Raw genomic sequence first — 24,557 nt, 5'->3', positions numbered from 1 at the left:
TATCATGGGCCTTTCCAAAATATTACCACACACGTTTTATTAGCACAAATAAACTAACTTTAAAAAGAAGGTAACCTGGAAAAACATGATAGAATTTTTTTTTGTTAGGGTTTAATTGCATATATAATACAATACTTTTCTTATAATAACAACTACAATAGCAGCAGTCACCAAACAGCTTCTTTAAGAGAGTGTAGTGAATACAGCAGACTCCATAGTTAAGAGAATACCTTACATGATAGGAGCTCCTCGGTGGCGAAAGTGTTAACATGCTCAGCTGCTAACCAAAAGCTTGGAGGTTCGAGTCTACCCAGAGGCACCTTGCAAGAAAGGTCTGGTGATGTACTTTCAAAAATTCAGCCACTGACATCCCTATGGAACACAGTTCTACTCTGACATACATGGGATCGCCATGAATTCGAGTCAACTAGCCAGTAACTTTCATATATACAAAAAAAAAAACTTGTTGCGGTCAGGTCGATTCTGATCCATAGTGACCCTATAGGACAGAGTAGGACTGCCCATAGAGATTTCAAGGTGTAATCTTTATGTTGTTGTTGTTGTTAGGTGCCGTCAAGTCAGTTCCAACTCATAGTGACCCTCTGTATAACAGAACAAAACACGGCCTGGTCCCCAGCCATGCCCACAATCGTTACGCCCGAGTCCTTGTTGCAGCCACTCTGTCAATCGATCTCATTGAGGGTCTTCGTCTTTTCCACTGACCCTGTATTTTACCAAGTATGATGTCCTTCTCCAGGAACTAACCCTTCTAGACAACATGTCCAAAGTATGTAAGATGCAGTCTTGCCATCCTTTTGCTTCTAAGGAACATTCTGGTTGTACTTCTTCCAAGGCAGATTTGTTCTTTTGCCAGTCCATGGCATATTCAATATTTTTTGCCAACACTACAATTCAAAGGTGTCAGTTCTTCAGTCTTACTTTTCATTGTCCAGCTTTCGCATCCATATGATGCGACTGAAAATACCATGGCTTGGGTCAGGTGCACCTTAGACTTCAAGGTAATATCTTTGCTTTTCAACACTTTAAAGAGGTCCTTTGCAGTAGATTTGCCCAATTTAATGCATCTTTGAATTTCTTGGCTGCTGCTTCCATGGCTGTTGATCATGGATCCAAGTAAAACGAAATCCTTGACAACTTCAATCTTTCCCCCATTTATCATGATGTTGCTTATTTGTCCAGTTGTGAGGATTTTTGTTTTCTTTATGTTGAGGCATAATCTGTACTGATGGCTGTGGTCTTTGATCTTCATCAGCCAGTGCTTCATGTCCTCTTCACTTTCAGCAAGCAAGGTTGTATCATCTGCATATCTCAGGTTGTTAATAAGTCTTCCTCCAATCATGATGCCCCATTCTTCTTCATATAGTCCAGTTTCTTGGATTATTTGCTCAGCATACAGATTGTGTATACAAGGCTCTTCATATAAGGCACTTTAAAAAGAGTTCTAATATGTGCCAATCAGGGTTGTGTTTATGTGGTATACACACTTGATCTCATTCAGTCCCAAGAGCCACCATTACTTTTATTACTTTGAGGAAACATAAGCAAGGAGAGGATTGGTAACTTGCTCAGAGGAACCCAGCTAATGACTGAGGGGCAGAGCTAGATTCCAAAGCCAGGTAGTTTGTTCCTGCCTAAATGCCAAGCTCTCATTTATATAACTGATGCCTGAAGCTAAGGCTGGAACTGTTTCTCATTTGTTATCTCAAAAACCTATACATATTTGTAATTCTCAAAAGCCTATAAAGCTGGTACTATTGCTATATCATTTTTATTAAGAAAACCAACAGATTCAGGCATAGTTGTATATACAGATTATTTTAAACCACATGAAGTTATCCTTTTCATAATAATGGCTAAATAAGGAAATCTAATGTGGCAAACTTAATGTGTAGATTTAAAAAAGTACAAATATAGAGAAATATATGGAGCTATGGAACCCTGGTGATGCAGCGGTTAAAAGCTATGGCTACTACCCGAAAGGTCAGCAGTTTGAATCCACCAGCTGCTCCTTGGAAATGCTATGGGGGTTGGGGGAGCAGTTCTACTCAGTCCTATAGGGTCGCTATGAACCCAAATCAACTCAATGGCAACAGGTTTATTTTTGGGTATATAGAAATACGGAAGAACAACAAAATCCTAACCTAATCACTGATTAAGCAATAGTGTTCAACATTTTCTTTATTGTGCATAATTATGGGCTATTTTTATCTGAGAGGTTAATGTCCCTATATTACTATAGAGGCTTTCAGCAGAATCATTAGCTTATTTGGAGAACACATGCCCATTTGGAAATACGTATCAGCAGCTCAGCATGTCCCCAAAATTCCATTTAATAATTTTTTTCTTCAGAAAATAGTTAGCTACAAGATTGTTCATGAAAACATTGACTAAATTAGTGAAAATAGCAGCAAACTAAATGTTGGGGTATTGTTAAATAAATTCTGGTTGATCATACATAGACTGAAATGCAATTAATAAAATCAATTTTACAGACATTAAATAACATGAAAATATTTACTATATAGGATTAAATTTAAAAGTAGCTTCCAAATTGTATATAAAACATAATGTTGTTTTTATAAGATGAATATGATAGTAGAAACAGAGCCAAAATGTTAATAGAGTTTACCTCAAGATGATGAGATTAATGGTAATTTTATTTTATTCAAATAATGAGTTTTCTCTAAAGAGTTCTGCTATTGATATGTGTTTTATAAGCAAAGAACTTTCAGAAAAAATATATCTTTTTTAAAATAATTTTTATTGTGCTTTATGTGAAAGTTTACAAATCAAGTCAGTCTCTCACATATAAACTTATATACACCTTACTACATACTCCCATTTACTCTCCCCCTAATGAGTCAGCCCGCTCCCTCCTTCCAGTCTCACCTTTCATGACCATTTTGCCAGTTTCTAACCCCCTCTACCCTCCCATCTCCCCACCAGACAGGAGATGCTAACATAGTCTCAAGTGTCCACATGGTACAAGTAGCTCACTCTTCGTCAGCATCTCTCTCCAACACATTGTCCAGTCCAATCCATGTCTGACAAGTTGGCTTCGGGAATGGTTCCTGTCCCAGGCCTACAGAAGGTTTGGGGACCTTGACTGCCGGGATCCTTCTAGTCTCAGTCAGACCATTAAGTCTGGTCTTTTTATGAGAATTTGGGGTGTGCAACCCACTGTTCTCCTGCTCCCTCAGGGGTTCTCTGTCATGTTCCCTGTCAGGGCAGTCATCAGTTGTGGCCGGGCACCATCTAGTTCTTCTGGTCTCAGGATGATGTAGTCTCTAGTTCATGTAGCCCTTTCTGTCTCTCGGGCTCATAATTGCCTTGTGAGCTTGGTGTTCTTCATTCTTCTTTGTTCAAGGTGGGTTAAGAATCATTGATGCATCTTAGATGGCTGCTTGCTAGCGTTTAAAATCGCAGACGCCACACTTCAAAGTGGAATGCAGAATGTTTTTTTAATAGATTTTATTTTGCCAATTGACTTAGATGTCTCCTGAAGCCATAGTCCCCAAACCCCTGCCCCTGCTTTGCTGACCTTCAAAGCATTCAGTTTATTCAGGAAACTCCCTTGCTTTTGGAAGAAAAATATATCTTTAAGTGAAAAAATTACAGCCCAATTTCCTTCCCCATCAACTAGAATTAGGCCTATGTAAACTGAACATGGCAGTTCTCTGCCAGCTTCTGTTACGGGACAAGAGGAGCAGACATTTTAGCCCTACAGTGAAGAACACTACTATTTTTACTACATATTGTTTTTTCCATCATTGTTATCATTCATTTTCATAATAACTCACACACTTGACACGTTTACTTCAGAGACCATGTTAAGCACTATCTCATTTTATCCTAACAGTCCCATGGGATAAGCTACAAGGTTCGCCATAATCTGTAGAATTTTCTCTAACTAGCCAAGCCAGATGCAATGTTCTGGAAAATTCATGCAAGCAGCAACTGAGAAAAAAAAAAAAAAAGGATCCTGGAATAAATTCCAATGTAAAGTAGGAAAGGGAGCTGTTTCTCTCTAGGTAATATGCCTAGTGTGGGTCCCACATTGTGTATTTAATATGAATACTTGATTTAGGATCGCATTCAAAATTTTGTGGGGAAATGGAATGGAATCATACAAAATGGTAAGGAATGGTACAGAATGGATAGGAATGGTATGGAAGTAAATGGTGTATACATGTAAGAATACAGCCATAACACTTTATTTTCAATTAAATATGCAGCTCAACTCCTGAAGTGGGAAATGAAAAATTGCACAGTTGGTTCAGTTAATACAAATGGTGTATCTCAAAGTCTCCTTGGAAAAGGAAATGACAGCCAAGATGAAACGAGGTTTCAAGAAATTGTTATGGAACGCGTGAATGTCCTGGAGAAGAGAATCCACTATATTGCAGATATGGAAACCAACCTTATAGACTTGGAGCGTTTCCAGAATTTCAGCGTGACAACTGATCAAAGATTTAATGATGTCCTTTTCCAGCTAAGTACCTTAGTTTCCTCAGTGAATGGATATGGAAATGCAATAGATGAAATCTCCAAGTCCTTAATGAGCCTGAATGCCACGCTGATTGATTTACAGCTCAAGATAGAAACACTGAGTGGCAAAGTTCAAGAGGACACATTTAAACAAGAAGAGGTAAGGTTTTTTGTATTGGAAGGTGGCATGCTAGGAATGAATATATTCAGCTGATCCTGTCTCCTCAGGCAGTTCAGGAAAGTAAGAGTTGTAAACCATGTCTCAACATCATCCTATTTACTCCTCCGGCAACCTTACTAAAAAGTGTCAAATGAATTTACCTAGTGACTTCCCCAGGACTCTTTCCCCACATTGGATATAGACTTTGGGTATTATAATGTTGTAAATATGGTCAGATTTCCTCATTAAATTGCATAACTAAATCATAAACTTTAGATTATCTGAGTGGATCTGTAGAGTTAGGCACTCATTTGTGAATTTTACAACAGACCCTTTTGATGACTTCTTCTTCATCAAAGAATGGAAAACTTATTCACATGGATACCTACAAAATCTAAATTTAAAATTTTGTTTTGCCACTTGCAAGAGATATGTTTTTAAATGCATAAAATCTATATTGAATGAATTAAATTTTGAATGATGTAAGCAATGGTAACTGTCATCATCAGATCCAATACACAATAAGTTTTCCACTCTAGGCAAGTTATGATATGCATTAAACATTTAGAAACACAGCTGTGAGAACAGCATGATTACAATCCATGTGGAAAGGTCAGATACCCCCTTATGTTGGCGCCAAGAGAGCAGCGTATGTTCTAGCACCAGTGACTAGCAGAGTTTATTTGTAAATTACCAGATATTAAATATTTTAGGCTTTGTGGGCCATACAGTCTCTGTCGCAAATACTCAACTCTGTCACTGTAGTACTAAAGCAGCCATGGTCAATCTGTAAACAAATGTGCGAAGCTATGTGCCAATAAATCTTTATTTACAAAAGCAGATTGTGGGTTGAATTTGGCCCATGGATCCTAATTTGCTGACCTTGGTCTAGACTCTTCTGCCGCCAACCCTGGTTTAGATCTGAAGTACGTTTTACTAATGAGAAAGAAGTTACGAAGCAAATCACTTATTTCAAACTGTAATTTTTGTTGTCAAGTAATTATAATTGTTATTTTTCATAAAAAATACACATGATTAAAACTTTATCACTCAAATGAAAAAATATCTTCATATTACAAAATACGTAATACCTAGGATCATGCAAAACGTATAAACTTCCCTCATAGAATAAGTAGTGCTGGTATATTTATAGTAGATTTACTACAATGGATATGTTCTGAATTAGTAGAGTTTTCTGTGCAGATTCACAATTACACAATAGTGATTTTAAAAAATGGATGCCACTTATAGAGCAAATATAAGCATCCAAAGTTATAACATCAGATGAAAACTAATTGAATTAGTGACTGGAGAACAAGATTAAAAAGCTAAAGAACAGAAAGAAAATTCTCCTTCATTATGAATTGACAGGTAAAACCACTGAGAATTTTTGATTCCTTACATGGTCCACATCTCACTGAGTCACACGACAATGACATTGCTATTTAAATATGGGGTTCCTGACAGTGAAATTTATTCTAACACCAACCTTGTCATTCTATTTCTATTCCATGTCACAGCTTCCAAAATCTGTTGGTGTTTCTCAAACCCTTAATAAGTATCTAAGCTTATCAGATGCTATTGGGATGTCAGGGACTGAGGTTACCAGAGGTTTAGAGAAAATGCACAAAGAAGAAACTGTCCCTAGGGTTGAGGGAGGTGGGAGAAAATGAAAGAGAAACATCAGTTACGGGAGTAGACATTGACTGCATTGAGAGGGAAAGGGAGGGAGAAGACATTTTACTTTATGTAGATACAGGGTCAGAGGGGCAGTGAGATGGGGTGGTAGACAGAAGACGACCAGATGGGAAAACAAGGACATATTTGATGGTGGGAGTGTCCCACATCCAGCAGAGGTGATGAAATGTCTGTGAGCCCACATAAATTCAGATTTTAGATATCGCACTAAGATGGAGACCACTTGGAAAGCAGAGGAAATTGTGAATATGTTCAAAATGATAACTAATAGAAATAATCAACATCTGGAGATCAGTCATCTGCTGGAGTGTGGTTCGATTGCGCTTATGTTTTGGAGGGTGTCCCAGCACGAGGGAGGTACAGGAAATGGTGGAACTTCTAAAGCTAATTATTTTTAAAGACAGTAGTCACTTGTAGAGATTTGGAAATGAGGTCAGTGCCAGTGTATGCATTGGGACGGACTCACATCCCTACTGCCTGAAGAACCTTATTCATCTTTAAACCTTTAGCCTAATGTAGGGATAAATAAATGAATGCTGGAGTCACTGCTGTTTGAAGTAAAGGCCAGCACAATGCTTATCAAGAGCAAGCCAAACATTAAGTTGGAAGAAAAAAAGAACACTGGCACGAAATGAAAGCCATGGGTAGAATCAATCTTGTCCATTCTTCATGGGAAGGATTGTAAGACTGTGAAATCCATGGCTTTATTTCCAGACGAGCCAATGGCATGGAGGATGGGGCAGGTGTATGAATGCTGTGCATAATTTTTTAAAAATCAAATGCACTTTTCCTCCTTCCAGCAAAAATTATTTCAAGTGAAATCTGGCTAATGTGAGCACCACATGACGCTTCCAGAAAAGGGAATAAAAGGGCAGCCTTGGATTTAAGGATGAAAAATATAGGGGATTCCTGGGTTCTAGGTAGCAGAAGGAAACCCTGGTGGCATAGTGGTTAAGAGCTACGTCTGCTAACCAAAAGGTGGCTGGCAGTTGGAATCCACCAGGCATTCCTTGGAAACTCTTTGGGGGCAGTTCTACTCTGTCCTGTAGGGCCACTATGAATGAGACTCAATGCCAATGGGTTTGGTTTGGTTGGTTTAGGTAGCAGACAGGGCCCTGGTGGAGCAGTGGTTAAGCTTTCAGCTGCTAACAAAACGGTCAGCAGTTCAAATCCACCAGCTGCTCCTTGGAAACCCTGTGGGGCAGCTCTACTCTGTCCTATAGGGCCACTGTGACTCAGAATCTACTCAGTGGCAGTGGGTAGGTAGCAAAACCACTTCTCCTTCTTCTCTGCTCTGTGTATACCTAGAACTACAACATAGCTATAGCAATTTATAGCCACCTAGATTTAGGATTTATCATTTTGCTTTGCCCTACAAACATCCATGTTGACTAATTCACTTTTACTGTATTACCATATCATATGGAAAATGCAAAATGATCACGTAAAGAGGAGATAGTCTAAACTAGAGCAAGATTGTGGGTGCAAAAGATACAGTTGGGGCAGTAAAAATGAGTGAGACCCTGCTTCCAGAGAGTGACACTGAAAAAGGCCAGTCTGGATTTACTTTCATGTCTTTCCAAAGGTTTGACACCAGCATTGCCTTGATCCTCTCACCTCAACTTGTCCAGTCCTGTCCAGGAGAGTGTAATTTTCTCTTCACACCTGGATTAAGGAACCAACACCACTGGTTTATTTCTGCATGTGAATGGGAAATGAGAATCCATCCACAGTTAAACTCAGAAATAAGTATAAAAGAATAAAGCATATCATGAAGATTGAGGATGGACTAAAAATAGAATAAAGAGGCAGAAAACATAACTAGAAGAAATTAGAAGGTTTGGTATATATGAAAGAGAAAGCCCAAGTCACCCCCAAGAGAAAGCCCAGCAAAGGACCTAAGAGGAAAAGTAATAAAAATATAAGTTGCCAGAACGTTATGGCTGAATGCTTAAGGTCATTACAATTTGAAAAGCAAAGTAAATAGCAATGATTTATGCTAGATCTCTATTACCACGTAAACTTAGAGTGATGGCACCTAGTATTTGAGTCAATAGTCACTCCTATGCAGTTAGTATGTAAAAAATTAGTTCTATGCATTTGAAGGACAATATGGCAATACTGAGCAAAAACTTTAATGTTTAGTCCTTTTGATCAAATTCACTTCCGGGAAGCTGTCATATAGAACCACTTGTACAAATATGTAAAAATATATGGAATAGTGTTCACTGAAGCATTGTTTAAAATTGTTTATTAAAAAAATGCACAGCTCAAGACTCTTATCAATAGAAATCTCAAACTACCATTAAGTTATTGAATACCATTAAGTTACTGAAAATAAGGCAATATCTAATAATAAAATATTCTGTCTCTAATAATAATAAAATATCCTTTAACATTATTATTGAGTGAAATATAAAACCATTATCTAGAACATAGTATTATCTTCTGTCTTATTGTCACTCTACGAATGTATATTTGGATGCATATAAATATGCACAAAATAAGTATCTATATGAAAACATCAAGTTATTCTTAATGTTCAGTACTACTGAGAATTATGATAGTAAAGTCTGGTTATTATAAAACAGTTTAATGCATAAATAAGTTATATTCACAGCATAGGAATATGTTGCCACTGTAAGTAACCATATGAACAAATTTCACCTCAAAATAAGTTACAAACTATTCGGAAAGATTTTAATTTTTTAGTATTTTGATATTTGTATTAGAGAATAGAAGCATAACAGATGTGTTCCACTTCTTTAGGGAGGAGTGTAGAACATTCAGTCATTTCGTCAAAAGAGGAAATGTATCAGAACTAAACCATCCTATTCTTAAAGTTTTCTAATTTCTGTATTCTTATTTCATGCTATTTCTGTAGTATTATTTATTTTTTAAAACTTGAATTTCCAAGGATTTTTTTTTTTTTAATTACACATTTGATAATTAGGCATGTAACGCAGATTGTGGATGCTTGCTGTGTCTTTCAGGAAATGAGAAAGTTAGAGGAGCATGTGTACAACACATCAGCAGAAATCATGTCTATGAAAGAAGAACACGCACATTTGGAACAGGAAATAAAAGGAGAAATGAAACTATTGAATAACATCACTAATGACCTCAGACTGAAAGACTGGGAACACTCTCAGACATTAAGAAATATTACTTTAATTCAAGGTAAAATATCTTCTCATTCCTTCAGAAAATGATAAGTTACAACACACACATGCAGAAATTTGGAATTCAGCATCCTATGGTTTACAATAACTAATTTGTTAGAATACATTTTTTACACATACTCAGAGGAAGGAATCTTAAGTTCGGGACTTGGTAACATAGCCAGTAGCTGGTATACTTTAAATAGAAGGAGATAAACAAATGAAATGTCTTGTAAGCGCTAATGAGTAGGTCATTGTTGAAATCATACCATATGTACTGAAGACGAATATGGGTTCTCTGGTTGTGGGGTACAAAGTTCTCTGAAAACAAAACAAAACAAACCCATTGCCAGCAAGTCGATTCCGACTCATAGTGACCCTATAGGACGCAGTAGAACTGCCCCATAGGGTTTCCAAGGAGCACCTGGTGGATTCAAACGGCCAACCTTTTGGTGAGCAGCTAAATAATTAACCACTGTGCCACCAGGACTCCTCCATAAATCAAGTTTGTCAATTCTGTTTCTCAACTTCCAGGTTCTTAATTACTTCTTACTAATTTTTTAATTAGGAAGCTATTCTGAATTCTCTGAGATAATGGTGGCTATATTATTTCTTCTTCAGTTACTGTTAGTAGAACAAAGTGAACTGAATCTTTTTATAGTAACTTTTAGTTATTATTTATAAATATAATATTTATAAAAATATATTATTATAAATATTTTTCTTTTACTTTCAACATTTTATTTTAGCTTTGTCTCGTAAAGAACACTTACCTTGATTTTTAATTTTTTCGATGCAATCTGACAATCTTTTCCAATTTTGCTTATTTCTACATCTTTGTGCTTTATTCCTGTCCAGTTTGTTCTATGCTCCTTCTGCTATTCTTTCCTGCCTACTTTTGGATTGAGATTTTCATCTTCTTATTCCATTCTTTTCTCCACTGGTTTTGAAATCTTTTAGAGTCTACCTCTATGTTGACAGTTATCTTGAAATTTTGCTGTAAAAATTTATCTTAAAAGTGTCTAATGTGGCTTAGTATGTCTTAACTTTCTTCCTAAAATATGCAAGGAACTTAAAATGCTTTGTCTGATAGCCCCCTTCCCTGGTTTCCGGCTGGCTTTTGTATAAACTAACAAGTGCTTAATCACGTGTAAGTGTAAGATCAATATTGTGAGTTCACGTGCCCTTTTTACAGAAACATTTGCTAAATAATCATGGAGGTAAAAGGGACAAAAAATGTTTCTAGCACATTTCTCATGTCATTGTAATTAGAGTCTGAAGGACTAAGTAGAATTTCTTTGCTGAAATCATGGATCAGAGGCACTTTTGATGTGATTGTGGAACAGAGTTTTGAAGTCTAAATAGCAACCAAGACCAAAGAAAATGACTGCAATGGACTCCAAGTCTCCTTTCTTTAACTTCTGCATGTTCTTTTCTATAGTATGGTAGTATGGCAGAATAGGTTATGACATTTCCTTCCTGTTAATGTAGACATGATTAAAAAAAAGATCGTTGTTAAAGAAAACTGACATTGAAGGATATGTGCAGATAGAATAGGAAAAACACATTCAGACCACATTAAAAAAACTCTAGCAACAGACCAGCAGTGGGAAGATGAAGATGAGAGCTACAGCAAGAATGGAGCAGAGACCAGTTTTGGAAGGCAACACTAGAGGACTGTGTTGATAATTTTCTCGAAGGCTCTAAAAAGAACCTCAGAGTAAAATGGCGTGTGATTTCTTTACTTTCACAAAAATAAATCTAAAAGACACTGAAAACATTTATTGAGAACCTTCCCACAGTTTGTTCTAGACAGTGGAAGAGACATAACAACATGTAAAAATGAAATTTACAATGTAATAGGTGACACATGAAGAATTAGATAACAATAAAATCGAAACATCCAACATACTTAGTTAGAACTATTTCAGGAAAATCCTTACCTGGTTTTCTTACTCAAGTGTCAGTGTTTTATATAAAAAATGCAAACAGGAATCAACTCAGAATTTTATAAAGTAGCACAGATGTATTTGTTGTGAGTGATTGAACAAATGCTCCAAAATGAGAGCTTTATACGGTTCATGTAGTTTGTTACATGCAAAATAATTGAAAGGATGGTAATTCTGAGATAATTCTATTTCTTGCTTATAAGAGAAATGGTGGTAACTCTTAACCTCAGAGGCTAAGGCACTAGGTCTGGACTGTACGTCCCTTGTTTCTTGCCTCACATTTTGCTGTTTCCTGAAATGTCTGTGTCTCGTGTTAGAGCTCTAATTACCATGTCAAAGTCCTTGCTTATGCACTGTTTTCCAAATGCCATCTTTGAGTGCTATGGATCTGCTCCCCTCCAGTTTGCTCAAGAAAATTCAGGCTGCGAATTGAGTCACTGGTTCTCCCCTCCTTGGCCTCTGTGTAAAGATGAATGATTGGCACTGTGCTCATGATCGTGGAAGTTAAATCCTCTGTGTCAGAAAGAACTACAGTCTGCATAGAGTAGGAGATGCAAACAGATTCTCATTGGTGTAGATCCAAGACAATGCTTGTGCACCACTTAAATGTATGTCTCTCAACAACAAGCAAGAGCTTAGGATGCTAGTTAATCACTTTGATGCCCAGTAGTGTGAAGCTTGCATGATACTTATGTGAAAAAATATGCAACAAAAAAAAGATACTGGAAAGAAATATGATGATAGAATTATGAATCATATTTTTCTTTGCACTTTCTCTTTTTTCTCTAGGCTTTTATGTTGCCTTTATTAAGTAGAGTTGCTTTCATAATAAAAACACAATAAAATATTACTGTCCAATGTTTTATATGAAGACAAAGGAGCAATGTGCCACTCAGAAGAGCGACAATCTCTTGAAATTACAGAGGAATTACAGAAGGAAGATTCTAAGTCCCAACCTGGACCTTGAAAAATGGGATGGGTTAGATAAATGCAGATAAACAGGGAACAAGGACTTCAAAAGAAGCAAATATACACAACATATATGTTGGACAAATAGACTTATTCATAAGACAAACTTTATCTATTTATATGGGCCATGTTAGAATTCCTCAGTTTTTTTGTTCCCCCCAACCTGATTAAAATTTCTAAACAGATGCTCTCTACCAATGGTGCTAAATAGACTTGAGTGTTCTCCTTAGCTGGGAGTGTGTGGCCAACCCATGGCAATGGAAAATGCCTCCTTTCAGACATCACTATTTCATTATTATATACTACATCAAGGTTTGTTTTTTTCATTTTGGAGTCGAAAAGAAAAGTGCTAAGTGTTCTGCTATGAATGAAGGGAAGAATACCGTCTCTGTGTACTCCTCATGGAAAGGGAATGCTGGTACGGTTGCCTTTAAGTTCTAAAGACATGCTCAGTGCAATCATTCTAAAAGAGTGATTAGCAGATATCTGTTGGACACAGAAAATTCAAATGAGCAGGTCAATGTCGTTCAAACTTGACACTCAGGGGCCACCTGGGTAATTATGAGGCCAAGACATACACGTCGTTCCCAACCTCTGCATTTGATCAGATCTATAATATGGAGCCCTGGTGATGCAGTGGTTAAGAGCTTGGCTGCTAACCAAAATGTCATTAGCTCGAATCCACCAGCCGCTCCTTGGAAACCCTATGGGGCATTTCTACTCCGCTCTGTAAGGTCACTATGAGTCGGAATCAATTCGACGGCAACAGGGTTATATCTATAACATATAGAGAGTTTGCTCAATATATATATATATATATATATATATATATAATTTTTTCTTCCTTAACATTACTTTTTTTTTTAATTGTGCTTTAGGTGAAAATTTACAGCATAAGTTAACTTCTTACAAAACTTTGTATGTCAACCTCATACAAAAATTTATACATAAATTGTTTTGTGGCATTAGTTGCAATCCCCACAATGTGACAGAACACTCCCCCTTTCCACCTGTGTCCATTCGACCAGTTCCTGTCCCTTCCTGCCTTCTCATCCTGCCTCTGGACAGGAGCCGTCTTTTTGATCTGGTGTATCTGACTGAACTAAGAAGCACACTCCTCACGTGTATTACTTTTTGTTTTATAGTCCTGTCTAATCTTAGTCTGAAGAGTGGGCTTTGGGAATGGTTTCAGCTCTGAGTTGACAGAGCAACCAGAGGCCATATTTTTGGGGTTCCTCCAGTCTCTGTCAGACCATTAAATCTGATCTTTTTATGTGAATTTGAGTTCTGCTCCATACTTTTCTCCTACTTTGTCTGAGACTCTCTGTTGTGTTCCCTGTCAGTGAGGTCATTGGTGGTAGCTGGGCACCATCTAGTTCTTCTGGTCTCAGGCTGATGGAGTCTCTGGTTTATGTGGTCCTTTAGTCTTTTGGGACAATATTTTCCTTGTGTACTCAATAATTTATGTAAAAACGTATACTTCTACTCATTTTCACCTTCCTGGCTTTGCATATACCCCTCTCCTATTTCCCAAGAATTTTCTTCCTTCTCATTCTACCTGTTCTTCAAAGTACACCTAAAATCACACTTTCTTAATAAAGTCTTCTTTAACTAATGTCACTCACACTTATCTCCAATTCTTTGTGAAATATCTAAATTTCGAGTCAGTTCCAACAAGATGGATTCCGGTTGTCTACAGAGTGTGAATTCTTGTTTCTCTTGAGAGTATCGCACATGGCATTATTAAATCTTTACTTGTACATTTCCCACACAATATCTAACTCAATATAGCGACATTCACCTAGCTTGTGCTCAGTAAATACCGATTTAATGCAATTTTTCGTCATTGACTCAGTGCCCTTCCTCCAGCCCACAGGTTCTCAGAATCTTAGAAAAGTGCTGAGTAGGAATAGATATTTATCATATGATGTGGTTGTTTAATTTAGGGCCATATCATTCTTACAGGTACAGGGCATTGCACTATTCTGTAACAGAGCACTGCTGCATTTGAGAAGCTCCATCTAACCCATCCTATTTATTGTACAACAAATAAAAGATTCTGGATTTCCTTACAGAGCTGTCTTTTTGGTAAAATGACAAACCTCTTTTATTTATGCTTTACAACTGTGATCAGTAATTAAAAATTTTTTTTTTAAAGGTCCTCCTGGACCCCGAGGTGAAAAAGGAGACAGAGGTCTTACTGGACAAAGTGGCCTACAAGGCATTCCAGGTCCCATGGGTATGTTAACAGTAACTACTTAGTAAACTAAGGAGATAGTTAATACACATTCATGTGTTTGTATGTGTAGGGGGGAACAGCTACTTTATTTGTCCCTTGTAGTATATGTGTGTGTGTTGGGGACAGCATTAAATGTTTTATCAGTCTAACTACTGTAATATACGGAATGGTAAGCACTGACTTGTGATTTTCTCTAAAAGAAGTTAAATGTTTTAGCTGGAGCTATCACATGGAGTTGTGTGTAACCCTAGAGGTGTCATCCATGTCATAGATGATACAACACTAACATGGCAGACCTACCCTTAGGTCACATGCAAAGGAGACTCTGAAAATCACCTTTGCACTAAATATATTTTCAAGTTATCTGATTTTTAAGATAAAAAAAATTACGTTAATACGAATCAAAGGCAAATTCAATTATATTTCCTATACACTCCTTGATTGGAACATATCTGGCTAAACCCATGAAATTTGAATGTCAGTATGGAACAGGATCCAGATGACTCGCCTTTGCCGTCAGCAACTCTGTATTTTACTTAGAACAAAATTGCTTCAAAATATTTTTCTCCTTCTATATTGTAATCTTGAAGGCAATATTTTGAAAGAAGATAATAGAAGACACAGAAAAGGAGAGTGTGAACTTTCTTAAAAAATAAAGAAAGAAAGAAGGCAATACCAATAACATAATTGTCATGCTACTCCTGGCTAAAATCAAACCCCGCACATGTTCTTTGAAAGTGGGGTATAGTGCAGGGCCTAATGATAACTGGAATGGCTCATGCTGATTAAAAACAAAAAAACAACAAAAAAAAAACTGTAAATACTATGTGCTTCATCTTATTTTTCTGTCTTTAGATTATAAAAAACTCTCCTTTCAGATCGATGTATTGACCAGCCTAGGTTACATCAGAAAAACATCATTTTTTAATGAAAAGTATGAATTTGACACCTGCTTGATCTTTATACCACTGTGCTTAAAAAAACAATATATAAAGCTTACATTTTAAAAAGACATAAATATAAGCAAAAGACATGTCTTTTTAAAATGTGTATATATGTATATATATATACATGCATAAAAAAACAAAATATATATATATATATATATATATATATGGAGCCCTGGTTGGCATAGTGCTTAAGTATTCAGCTGCTAACTAAAAAGTCAGCAGTTCGAATCCACAAGCCGCTCTTTGGAAACTCTATGGGGCCGTTCTACTCTGTTCTATAGGGTCACTATGAGTTGGAATCATATATATGTGTGTGTGTGTGCACATGTGTATGTATATATATGTGTATGTACATGTATGCACACACACACACATATACATTGTCAGGTAAGAATTTTTATTCAGAAAAGTCTTTCTACTTGCCTAGCACTCAGCAGATCATAACAATGGCGCATTAATGTCATAAGCAGGGAAAGTAACCCCTATCACAGCAGCTGCCAGAGCTGCTATTTTCAAGGGTCTGTCAGCTCCTCCATTACAAACTGCAGTTGTCTAAGCTTTATAACTCAACCATCAAAGTTCAGGCTGGGCTACAACCTGCCGTACAAAGCTTCATCTTGGGAGCGTCTTTTGCAGCTGCTCCTGAACTAGGGATGTATGAAATAAAACAGAAAGAGGAATTTAAAACTTTCAGCTTTTGTTAATGGCAGAAATAGATAGCATTGCAAAACTTCTTCAACTCTTTTAGTAAGGGTTTAGTTTGTTGCCATTGTTGCTGCTCATTTCCACAAATAAGCATTATTCAGAACCTTCTAGAAGAGAGCTGAATTTAGTTACGGGGAGATAAATTGATTCTTAGGCTGGCCATTCAGGTGAGATTTGGTTTGGGGCACTGCAGCAGCAGTACTCAAGCTACCACAAATCTCTCCTAATGGACTCTTCCCTGCTAATTGCTGCACTCTGTGCTGGTCTCTGTCAGGTTGCCTAATTGGAGTCCTGGTGGTGCAGTGGTTAAGTGCTGGGCTGCTAACCAAGAGGTCAGCAGTTGGAATCCACCAGCTGCTCCTCGGGAGGAAGACGCGGCAGTCTGCTCCTGTAAAGACTACAGCCTTGGAAACCCACGGGGCAGTTCTATTTTGTCCTGTAGGGTCAGTCGATATGAGTTGGAATTGACTCGACGGCATAGGGCTTGGGGTGTTTTTTTTATATGATACTGCAATCAAGAAGTATTTGATGGATCAACCAAAAAACCCAAACCCATTGCTGTCGAGTCATTTCTGACTCATGGAGACCCCGTGTGTTACAAAGTAGAACTGCTTCATAGAGTTTTCTTGGCTGTAATCTTTATGGAAGTAAACTGTTCGCACCACCCAGGAACCATGTGATAAACAGGATAATTCTACTTCCTGATTAAAGCAAGTTAATTAAAACCCCGCCCATGCATCCAGGAGACCCCACAAAACTTAGCTTGAGAAAGTCAAACTTACGTAGACCTACATCGCAATATGGAAATCTGAAAAAGTTAAATGGTTATCTTAGTGGTCTTAAAACATAAATACTTCAAATATATTACTAATTAATATTCATGTACTGGCATGGCTATTATATTAAAAATATGCTCTATCTCAAAAAAATAACAAACTCCTTTCAAAATGTTCTTTCCCTGAAACGTAAGCAGGGGGGCATGGCCTTTCACTTGAGAAAATGTATATTGAGCACTTTCCCTGTGCCTGGTGCTCTCCAAGGCACTGTGGAACATATGGAAAGAGATATAGTCCCTGCCAAGCACAGGGTTTACAGTATAATAGGTGATTATGTAAATGCGATGATTGTCATGATCAAGGACTCTAGGTGCTGTGTCATCTGAGATCCTTTGGGAGCCTCTTCAGTTCCTAAAGAAAACCTTCTGTGGACAATCTAATGGACTATTTCTGCCCAGTGGGATCAATAACAGGATAGCCTGACCTATAGGCCCAGAAGAGCACTACCTACATATGAGGTACCGACAGACATAAGAGGCCACAAAAGCCTCCTCTGGCTGCAAAATTTCCATCATGCATTCCTTTTTTGTGACTCCTGTAACAAATTACCACACACTGGGTGACTTAGAACGACAGAAACTTATTCTCTCACAGTTGTTGAGAGAATGACAATCAAGGTGTTGGCAGGTCCGTGCTCCCACTGAAGACTCCAGGGAAGGTCCTTCCTTGTCTCTTCCATGCATTTATAGCCATACATTTCTTTATCCCACCCCACACACCACCCCAGTCTGTGGCCCAGAAAGACTTTCCGGTGACTTTTAACAAGGATAACAACAACAACAAAACAAAGCAAACCAAACCAAACAACAACAACAACAAAGACCATGCTCCCTCGATATACGTTTTGGTAGTGAAAGTTGATGGCTACAGGCTGTTCTGTGCCTGAGAATTGAAAGTGAGTTTCTTCGGGAGGTAACAAATTGTGCCAAGAAAGGAGTATTTCTTCTTTTTCTTTTTTTTTTTTTTCCTTCCTCCTGAATTCAAAACTGTAACTATTAACTATGCATATATCATTAAGTAAAACTAAATGTAGCAGCCTTAAAGCTAGTCAAAATAATGATTATATTACTGTTACTACCACTAGTACATTGTGAAAAATGGGAATTCCAGAACACTTAATTGTGCTCATGAGGAACCTGTACATTGATCAAGAAGCAGTCGTTTGAACAGAACAAGGGGATACTGTATGGTTTAAAGTCAGGAAAGCTGTGAGTCAGGGTTGTATCCCTTTGCCGTACCTATTCAATCTGTATTCTGAGCAAATAATCTGAGAAGCTGGACTATATGAAGAACGGGGCATCAGGACTGGAGGAAGACTCATTAACAACCTGTGTTATGCAGAGGACACATCCTTGCTTGCTGAAAGTGAAGCGGACTTGAAGCACTTACTGATGAAGATCAAAGACCACAGCCTTCAGTATGGATTACACCTCAACATAAAGAAAACAAAAATCCTCACAACTGGACCAATAAACCACATCGTGTTAAACAGATAAAAGCTTGAAGTTGTCAAGGATCTCATTTTACTTGGATCCATAATCAACAGCCATGGAACCAGCAGTCAGGAAATCAAAAGATGCATTGCATTGGGCAAATCTGCTGCAAAAGAACTCTTTAAAGCTTTGAAAAGAGGTCATCTTGAAGAAAAAGGTGCACCTGACCAAAGCCAGGGTGTTTCCAATCACCTCATATGCACATGAAAGCTGGACAGTGAATAAGGAAGACCGAAGAAAAATTGACGCCTTTGAATTGTGGTGTTGGCGAAGAATATTGAATATACCATGGACTGCCGAAAGAACGAACAAAACTGTCTTAGATGAAGTACAACCAGAATGCTTCTTAGAAGCAAGGATGGTGAGACTATGTCTTACATACCTTGGACATGTTATCAGGACAGATCAGTCCCTGGAGAAGGACATCATGCTTGGTAAAGTAGAGAGTCAGTGAAAAAGAGGAAAACACTCAACGAGATGCACTGACACAGTGGTTGCAACAACGGGGCTAAGCATAACGATTGTGAGGATGGTACAGGACCAGGCAGTGTTTCGTTCTTTAGTACATAGGGTTGCTATGACTTGGAACGGACTCGACGGCACCTAACCACCACCACCACCACCACTACTGTTACTTGCTAACATTTACATGGTGTTACAATGTGCCAAGCACTTTACTAAGTGTTTTTCATGTATTAACTCTTTTAGTCATCACAACAAATTTATGGTAAACGTACAAATAATATGCCCATTTTTCAGATGCTCAGGGAGGTTAAATGGCATTCCCAAGGACAATCGGGAGTTGGTAGGTAGCAGAGCCAGTATTTCAATCCAGACAGGCATGATTTCAAAGTCCATGCTCTTAACCACCCTGCTAGACCACAGAAAGAAGCCTGGATTGAGAGCTGGGACCCGGGCTATGTGAATAATTTGGTAAGCAGCCTTGTATTAGCGATTTGATCTCCCCAGTCTTCTGTGCCTGTGTCTGCAAAAAGATGGATTTGTACAGGGTGATATCTAAGGTCCCTTGGAACTCTGGCATCCCATGACTGAGGGTTTGGAGAATGCTCTTACTGTTGCCTACGAGTTAGAACCAAGAGCCTGACCCTTTTCCTCGAACCAGATTATTATAGAAGATTAGCAAATAGTCACCTGAAAGCCCCAGAGAACCTGGTTCCCTGCAATGAAATTCAATTGTGGTGCTTAAAACAAAAGGCCACATTTTCAAACATCATTAAACAAATAAGTCATAAAACTCTATATACCACATAAATTTTGCTTACGCATTTTCCTATATAAAATAGAGGCCTAATGATCAACCGATTTCTATGCAAGTACCACATGTACTTCATTTATGGATTCACTTATTCACCCACTGAAAACCTAACATACTTCACAGCTGAACAGCTGTATTTGGAGTATCACTGCAATATCCTCAAAGAGCCACCATCAGAGAGGCCCTTTATGATCCCAAAGCCTTCTGTTACATTTCTCAGTTTTATGACTGCTGAAATTATAACCTTTATTGATATGGTAACTTACTTAACATCTTTCTCCCCTCACTGTTGCTCCACCCTAGGAGGTCCACATAGGCAAGGACCTTTGTAACTCCAGAACGACGAAAGACTGGCACAGTGTATGCCCTTAGTACATCTTTGCTGAATTAATAAAGGAAAATTCTAATGGTAAAAATGGCAGTCCGTGTGAGTGATACTCTAAAAGAGTGGGGAATTGTTCTACCACCAAACTTCACAGTTCACAGACCACAAAAATGAAAGGATATTGTCAGTGTTGATATTTGTAACTTGAGTGACAGATCTCAGAGGCCGTGCATGCAGGGGAGTCTGATGGCTCTCCTTGGAAAACAAAGAGAAGAATAGATACTATTAACCTGTTAGGTTGTCCCGAGAACAGGTGTTTGGCCTTTCTTAAACTCTGCTGTGGAGTCCGACCAATATATTACTATTTCTAAACATAATTTATCCTTTTATTGCTTTGGATATCTGCTTCATTTGGGCTGGAATCAAAGTTTTACACTGGGTTGAAAAAGTATTTCTTAACTGTTTAGAATAATATACTTCTCAAACTGAACATTTCTTAGAGGATGTTAGCCCAATGCGGGGGGGGGGGGCAATATGAAATGATGAACCTAAGAAAAAAATTTTTTTTTAGTGAATTAAATAGGCATGATCACTACCCTCCTGGAACTTGTAAACTCACGGCAATATTATTAAAGGTTGACACTAAAAAAGAGATGTACAATCAATTTCTTATAATGTGCCTCCAAAGCCATCCAAATTGGATTCATGGGACCTCTGTGAACTTATAATGGCACTCCAATGGGATTTTAACAGTTTATCGCAAACCAACAGACTCCAGAATGAAATACTGTATTCTGTAGAAATAAGTTTCCTTTTAAATGCCATTTTTTCATGGTCACCAAAGTGATACTGGGTAAAAAAAAAAAAAAAAAAGCTGTTTTCATTTAAGCATGTAAAACCATGTATATATATATACATATATATATAACATATTTCATAACTGAATCCTTCATATATTATTTACTACACTGTTTGGAATAATGATGGGATGTGTAAAAGTAAGTCCATGACACATAGTTGGTGATATATTCCAGAACTAGGACCCTCCATTTTTTTTATAAGTTATACTTTAATACTTCTAATTCCTTGAGCTTTTTTTCTTTCTCTAGAACAAATCTTAGAAATTCAATTGTCAGCTTATAAATTTCAGTGTTATCTAAAGTACAGCAAAATCCAGTCATTCGAAGATTCCTTATTACCCGATGTATGCCTTCTGGTTAAAATACCAAGTTTTTTGTGTTGTTTTTTTTCTTATGTGCCTTCGTTTGCACTAACAATGTGTTACTTACTGGATAGCTACACTGTACTAACTACACAAATATTTATGCTTATTACTTATATTAACTATCAATGGCACACATGAAATTTTGGGGAAGATACTATTCTTCAATTCGGAAATTCACTTATTTCATATTCTGTCACAAAAATATATATTATACCCCCAAGTCTGTAAAAAAAGTTAATTCTATCTTTTTTCCTTCATTAACCTGTAGGTCCCCCAGGTCTTAAAGGTGATCGGGGAGCAGTTGGCTTTCCTGGAAGTCGGGGACTACAAGGCCCAGTTGGGAGGCCAGGGCGGCCAGGTATTACGATAATGAATACTTTCTTTGTAGACTGTGTAAAACACACAGCATAACATACGTATGCATTTTTTAACTTGTCTGATAACAAAACACGGTCACCACAGTATAGGTAGCAGCACTCACGAGGCAGTTTATTTTGTGATCTGAAACATTTTGAAACTAATTTCTGACCACCTGAGGAAAGTTTCTATGTCCTGAAGGAAAATAGATTAAAAATAAAGACACAGGATTTATAAATTCTACACAACAGTAAATCTCCACGAAGTACGGTATCTATCTTACAACAAAGAGAGCAGAAAGATTGGCAAAGAGAAACAAAAAAGCAAAGTGGAAACGTTCCTTAACCCCAACTCATCCAGATTCGTTAAGTTACGGTAACAAAACACAGAGAAATCTGAAATCCTATCCTGTGCAGAGTAAACTGCTTGGTTTTATATACTAGTGCTTAATAACCAACATTGTTGAGCACTTTAAAATTTGCATGATGATGTCATTTACACCCGGATGGTGCAAACAGTTAAGCACTCGATTGTTAGCTGAAAGGTTGGTGGTTTAAACCCACCCATAAGCTCCTCAGAAGACAGGCTTGGAGATTTGCTTCCTAAAGGTCCCAGTCTTGAAAAGCCTATGGAGCAGTTCTACTCTGCACACGTGGGGCTGCGAAGAGTAAGAAAAGACCCAACAGCAGCCAAAACAACAACATGCCAGCAGTCTAACCTTGAACTTGGCATAAGAAGTTTAGAAGAGAATGGGCAGACTGTGTCCTAAGTTCAAAGTAAACTATCACCAAAACAACAGGGTGTTTTCAATAGCATCAGTGCTTACAGGCTGTGTCAACGATAATTCAGCTAGCCACAAATAAAAACCAGCTGCCATCGAGTTGACTCCAACTCGTGGTGACCACGTACATGTCAGAGTAGAACCGTGCTTCACAGGATTTAAAGGGCCGATTTTTCAGAAGTAGATCACTAGGCCCTTCTTCTGAAGTGCCTCTGGGTGGACTCCAATCTCCAGTCTTTCAGTTAGCAGCCCAGAGCTTTACCTGCCTGCACCACACCGGGACTCCTAGCTGTGAATCCCCAAAATCCAAATCCGTTACCATGGAATCAATTCTGACTCATAACGAACCTATAGGACAAAGTAGAACTGCCCCATGGCGGTACCAAGATTGTAATCTTCGCAGAAGCAGACTGCCACACCATTCTCCCAGGGAGCGGCTGGTGGGTTCAAACTGCTAACCTTTTGGTTGGCAGCTGAGTAGTTAACCACTGCACTACCAGGACTCCTTTGGCCATGAATAAGAAACATATAATCAGTCCCCACCTGATACCTGATTGCCTGAACCAAAACAATATATTTATGTACCAACCATCTCTAAAACCAGCTAGGCCCATTTGGTAACATAGAAGAAGAGTTTTTTTCGTTTGCTTATTTGTTTGTTAATTTGTTTTTAATTATTCACATCATTTAGGAATTGATGAATTTCCTATACAAATTGTGTTCAATAGATAAATGTAAAATATTTTAAATATCTTGAGTTTAACACATTTGCAAGTCCTACTCAGATTCTAGGATAATTCAAATAATTCTATGAAGCCATGAAAAATATTTTACCTGTACTCTAAGTTTTAAAGTAGAAATGTTGTATAAATATACTATCTATTTTAAATAGGGAGTCATTCATTATTCTTGGCAAAATCATGGTAAGGTTTTGTTTGGGATTCTTTCTTGTGCAGTACATTTGTAACTTTCTGTGCACATTAAAGTCATAGGAATCAATTTTATATCAGAATATCACTATAGGCTATGAATAAATTAAAGCTACTAATTTGTCTTTCTAGAAAGTCTACACAAAGGGACAAAGTGGCAGAAATTTTAGAAAAGTTAAGAAGGTCTTAGTATTTCACTCAACCATTTGTTTATTTCACACAGTCCTTCTCTTTATCTGGTCAGGGAAAGAGGTTACGAATAAACAACAGAGGAGACATGTAACTACAGGACAACTTCTCATTTACTGAGAAGCAATTTCCGTCACTGAGTGCCTGTATCGTTCTAAACACTGAGAAACAAAACAAGCCAGTTCCTCATTGTTACAGATTGAATAGTGTCTCCCCAAAATATGTGTCCACTAGGTTAGGCCATGATTCACAGTATTATGGGGTTGTCCTCCATTTTGTGAAAGGAACCCTGGTGGTGCAGTGGTTAAGCACTCTGGTGCTAACCGAAACGTCGGCAGTTCAAACCCACCAGCCAGTAGCTAAGATTAACGAGAAGAAGGAGGATGAAGAATTCAGGGAATAGGAAGAAGCATTAGGTTTGGGAAGGAGGAGGTCACATTTAAATTGAAATAACTGAAAAAGAAAAGAGGACTACAGATAAAAAAATTTTGGTTGAGCTAATTAAGATATGTTTATGGAAATCTCTAACCTAGAATCTGGCTCATAGAAATATTTCTAAAAATTCTTGAAATAATAATAATGTTGAAAACACAGTTTAATACTGCCTCTTAAGATTTTTAAAGTTATGATATCAATGTATTACCTACTACTCTACTTCTCATTTTTCAGTGACTTTCAGAAATATCAATTCCTTATTTTTAGTTGAAAAATGGCATTTCTGACAGGAGATGGTTAACTCTAGGTTGTGACTCTAAGCTCCGGGGCTTGTATTTAGCAAGGATATTACTCTAGAGGGGCAATGTGTT

At 37.6% G+C, this 24,557-nt stretch overlaps 1 protein-coding gene across 4 annotated transcripts in view; it reads left to right on the top strand.

Annotated features, from left to right (window-relative positions):
- Positions 1-24,557, top strand: part of MSR1 (macrophage scavenger receptor 1) — a 90,092-nt gene that overhangs the window by 23,545 nt on the left and 41,990 nt on the right. For all 4 annotated transcript variants that reach the window (XM_049865202.1, XM_049865203.1, XM_049865206.1 and 1 more), the window contains 4 exons: positions 4,257-4,669; positions 9,361-9,547; positions 14,605-14,685; positions 21,764-21,853. In XM_049865202.1, the coding sequence (XP_049721159.1) occupies positions 4,257-4,669; positions 9,361-9,547; positions 14,605-14,685; positions 21,764-21,853 (771 nt within the window). The remainder of the gene's footprint in view (positions 1-4,256; positions 4,670-9,360; positions 9,548-14,604; positions 14,686-21,763; positions 21,854-24,557) is intronic.

Source organism: Elephas maximus, chromosome 22 (assembly GCF_024166365.1).
Source record: "Elephas maximus indicus isolate mEleMax1 chromosome 22, mEleMax1 primary haplotype, whole genome shotgun sequence".
Classification (NCBI taxonomy): Eukaryota; Metazoa; Chordata; class Mammalia; order Proboscidea; family Elephantidae; genus Elephas; species Elephas maximus.
The sequence above is the reverse complement of the archived record's forward strand: the minus strand, read 5'-3'. Positions and strand labels throughout refer to the sequence as shown.